General features: G+C 40.6%; 1 protein-coding gene across 1 annotated transcript; it reads left to right on the top strand.

Annotated features, from left to right (window-relative positions):
• The first annotated feature begins 1,467 nt into the window (after positions 1 to 1,467).
• LOC109734585 (coatomer subunit beta'-1) lies at positions 1,468 to 4,019 on the top strand. Its single transcript, XM_020293793.3, has 5 exons — positions 1,468 to 1,882; positions 1,980 to 2,111; positions 2,198 to 2,358; positions 2,562 to 2,633; positions 2,768 to 4,019. The coding sequence occupies exons 1-5, from the start codon at positions 1,517 to 1,519 to the stop codon at positions 2,814 to 2,816; spliced, it is 780 nt and encodes a 259-aa protein (XP_020149382.3). The 5' UTR covers positions 1,468 to 1,516; the 3' UTR covers positions 2,817 to 4,019.
• Positions 4,020 to 4,324: the final 305 nt, after the last annotated feature.

Here is a 4,324-nt window from a genome sequence, read left to right as displayed (position 1 = left end):
TTGGAGGGATAAGCTCCACGCTACATCAACATATGCATTGGAGGTATATTCTGAGCAAGTAAGGAGCTGCATAGAAATAGCTTTAAGTTGTGTAGACGCCGACCAATGCAAAAGGCCGAGCATTGGAGAAATCATTGATAAGTTAATTCAGATGGAGACTAGGATTCACAAAATGACCCAATCTCCAGGAACATCAATGGATCAGGTGCATTTCATCTATTTCCTTTTTCCCCGTCAGATAAAATTAAAATCATAATTTAAACATATATCTGGTGCATCATGTTGGGAAATATTATGTAGATGGGCTCCTGCTTGCTGGATGCATCTGAAAAGAGAGGAAGAGAGTTGTTAGGTGTCCATCCCCTCCAGCTCCGGTTCCCCTTTGAACCGAATAAGTTGATCCCCTACCAACTTAATCTAACGAACAACTCAGATGAGTATGTCGACTTTAGGTGTGTCCCAAAAAAACCCAAGAGTTTCTTGAATGGACTGTCGCGGCTCCATGGAAGCATGCCGCCAAACACCAGTTGCATATACGTTGTAACGATGGAAAAGCACCAGCAACCACCTGCAAACATGGACACTCTTGATGTTATCCTAGAGAGCTGGGTAGGACATAGATACACGTGTGGGTGGGGCATGGATGACTACTTCTCTACGGGGCCCAAAGAGGATCTGAGCGGCTGTCCGGTGCAAAAGGTAACACTGAAGGCTGTTTGTGAGCCAGCAGGCAAGATGATGGCATCTGAGGTTAGCCATATTGTACTTCTATATGCAAATTAACCAATCTCAGCTTAAGATGATGCATATTCAATTATGTGATATTTCTTTGTTATTTTCTTCTCTTGTCAACGGCCTGTTGGTGCTATTCATTACCTGACAGCCAATTAAACCAAGAATGAAAGTAAGGACTTCTTTTCTCCTACATGTACATATTTCTTAATTATTTTCACTGGACTGTTTTAAGAAAACTATTTGTTTAGGTCATGTACTGCAGGGGTGGCACTTTGTCGGAAATACTATCGATGGATGTGCATCCAACGAAGCCCTGGTGAGTTCACGCATCCAGCAGTATTCATTGGAAGGATCACACCATACGAATTATAAATCACTTCCACCAACTTATAAATCATAAAGTCATTGGAAGTCATGACTTTGGTCGTAGAGGGTACTTTCAGGGTTTTGATGTATATCAAATTAAATTGACACGTACTGGTAAGTGAACAACACAAGTAAAAGTTCATGAAAGCTTGCTGGTAATTAATTGATTTCCCTCTCGTAAAAAATATTATTATTTTTCTACTTGTAACTATCCTATTGTATCACGACAGGATTTTGGCAGCTCATGGAAGTGGGCATGTATCCATTTGGAACTATGAGACACAGGTCGATTCAGAACGCATGCCATCATAGTCAGAAAAAATATATGCATGTTGTTGTTTCTGAAGAGTGAGTTTGACTGTAGGAATCTATCTATCGATAAGAGGCGATTCTAACTTGTTTGCAGGAGAGGGTGATGTCGCTGAGACCTGTAAAGGAGCCAGCACCATGTGCTGGAGACCATTGGATGCTTTCTGCTAAATTCATCGCGCGGGAGGAATGGTTCGTGGCCGGCGACATCCACGTGCTCTCATCTGCGATGATGGATGAGATCACGCAGTTCAAAGCTCACACGGGCTGGGTCGAATCGCTGGCCATTCACCCGAGTCGCCCGCTTGTGCTGTCGGCATCCAACGACAGCTTAATCAAGCTATGGAACTGGGAGACTGACTGGTCATGCATTCAGATATTCGAAGCGCACTCACGCAATGTGCAGCAAATCAAGTTTAACCCGCTGGAAGGCAACACTTTCGCAAGTGCTTCAAAAGATGGCACAACAAAGGTACAAAAGAACAAAAAAGGATCATTTCTCTGTCTGTATCCATGGAATCTTCTGTTTCTATCTTTATTAATAGTGCAATAGTGCCTAAATTTACCAGATCTGGTGTTGTTCTTCTCCCGTTCCTATCGCTACATTGGACTGTGATGGTGGGCTGATATGTGTTGATTATTTTTTCCCCGGTGGCGATCGACAATATGTGGTTACCGGATCCGATAATGGGGTTGCACAGGTATGGCTTTTTTCTTATTCAGCAATTATATTTAGTTACATAAAGTATATTGATGTATTACATATGCTTCATTTTTTTTGTACTAGATTTGCGATTTGCAGACAAAGAAATGTATCCAAGAACTCGAGGGACTCCAACGTATGTCTGGCGTCAATGTTGGTGTGATCGATGGCATGCAAGGGCATCCTGTTCTAATAACATCTTCAGATGAATATGCTATTTCTTTGCGCAACTACAACACCTATGGGTAACGCTTCTGATTTTGTAATGATAAAATGGCGGGTAGCTCTAGCCACTTTAGCCTCCCACAAAAGCTACCAATGACTCTTACATCCCTGGCTGGCATCGCCTTGAAAACATACCTCAACTTTTAGGCTGCTATCAGCCATCCAATTATATACCCTACATAAACCACAATATAAAATAACAGTGGGCTTCACAAATTTGCAGGTATGAGAGCACGATGGACTTTAAGCTCGATAGGGTCTGTGGTGGTTTTGCTTTCATTAAGGCCATAAAAAGGTAATAACCAAAATCCATTTTACTCTTGTAACTTTTATCCCAGTCCATCTTCTTTTTCTATAACCTTTTTCTAGAAAACTAGGTAATGCTCATGATCGAATAGATAGTAACTAGAACATCACATTCTTATGCAGCCTGGTGATTGGATTTGAAGATGGATTTGCAATGGTGGAAATGAATTAATTTGGCACTAAAGATCATGCTACTGTTGAAAGAAAAATAGCGGCTGAATAAAAGTGGTGCCATGGATGATATTGCAACAACGGGAAACTCAAGAAATTGGTGCAGAGTCTATGCATGTTGTGTGCGCGCTAGACTGTTATGCATCTCTATCAAAGACGTTATATTTTTGTTTCTACAAAAAATGCTACCTTTATTTGTACTGTACTGCCAATCTGTGTTGTGTGCTTTGTGCTTTGTGACGGTCATGACATTCTCTGTTAGCAGCGAGCTAGAAGAGATGAAAAGCAAGCAGTGTTACTAGTACACCATGTTTGGTATGTGGCAATATTTTGTTCTAATCAAACATTATGTGCTATAAATAGGTTTGGTATGGTTGTTTGTTTCACAAAATAAATAAACATATGGTGGACATTCCAAAATTCTGGCTACCTCCAAACGCATAATCACTTTCTTGGTGAACACCAAAAAAATTGGTGGCGCGGTGTCTGGCTACTATCCAAATGGACCCTTAATTTGACGGATGACTTTCTCCCTAAAATACCCGTATACTTGGCGATAATCCTATTTATAAAGCTTTGAGTTGATGATGAGTTCACATGTGGGACCAACAACCTTTATCAATAAACAAATGCACCCTTACCCACATTGAGAATAGCAACTTTCCATGAACATATATAAACAAATGTGTTTGTACTCACATGTGAGACCAAAAACAAATAAACAATATTATTCATGTGAGACTAACACTTAGGCACAAATAACAAATACAGAAATGCAACTCCAACTCAATGTATGTTCTTGTTTTTTTTCAACCAAGTTATTTCAGTTTTATATCACAGAACAAGAGAGTAAACAAATTGAAATTCCAAAACGGCGAAAGACCTTGTCCTCCTACCTGATCCATGACCTTGTGCAGTCAACTTACCAATTCTATTCTCATATGTTCCGGTATTAAAAATGTTGTGTCTGTGAAGGGCCGGCCATGGTCACAATTTGTTCGTGCGAGTAATTTAATTATATTGGGAAGTGATTTTCTAGATGATAGAAAGCCATCCTAATCAAGCTTAGACAATCATCATTGAAAGAAAAAAAGAAAAATCAAGCTCAGCAAGTGATTAGGAGGGTCAAGATTTGATCTGAGCTGAGGGTGACATTGATTAATCAAGTAAACGACGTTGAGCCAGCTGCACGTTGACCTGACTAGACGACGTTGCTCACCATAGTCAAGTCTTTCATCTTGAGTCACACTCACGCCGACAATCATAGGGGTACATCTTATCTCCGCCGTGTAGACAGCTAGCTAGCTAAACATTTCTCTTTCCGAACGAACTATGCAGGAGATCGAGCTGCAATGTATGTATATTTCGTTGAGAAGAAAGAGAATAGGACGGTGCATGACACCACACCGCATTCAGCAACCAACTACACCGGCAAGCTACTCAAGAAGTGAAGAGATGTCCACCCAGCAATTCGTCGAGCTTGTAATATAAAATGTTCTTTTTCTTGAG

Source organism: Aegilops tauschii, chromosome 1 (genome assembly GCF_002575655.3).
Source record: "Aegilops tauschii subsp. strangulata cultivar AL8/78 chromosome 1, Aet v6.0, whole genome shotgun sequence".
Lineage (NCBI taxonomy): Eukaryota > Viridiplantae > Streptophyta > Magnoliopsida > Poales > Poaceae > Aegilops > Aegilops tauschii.
This window is presented reverse-complemented; position numbering and strand designations above follow the sequence as displayed.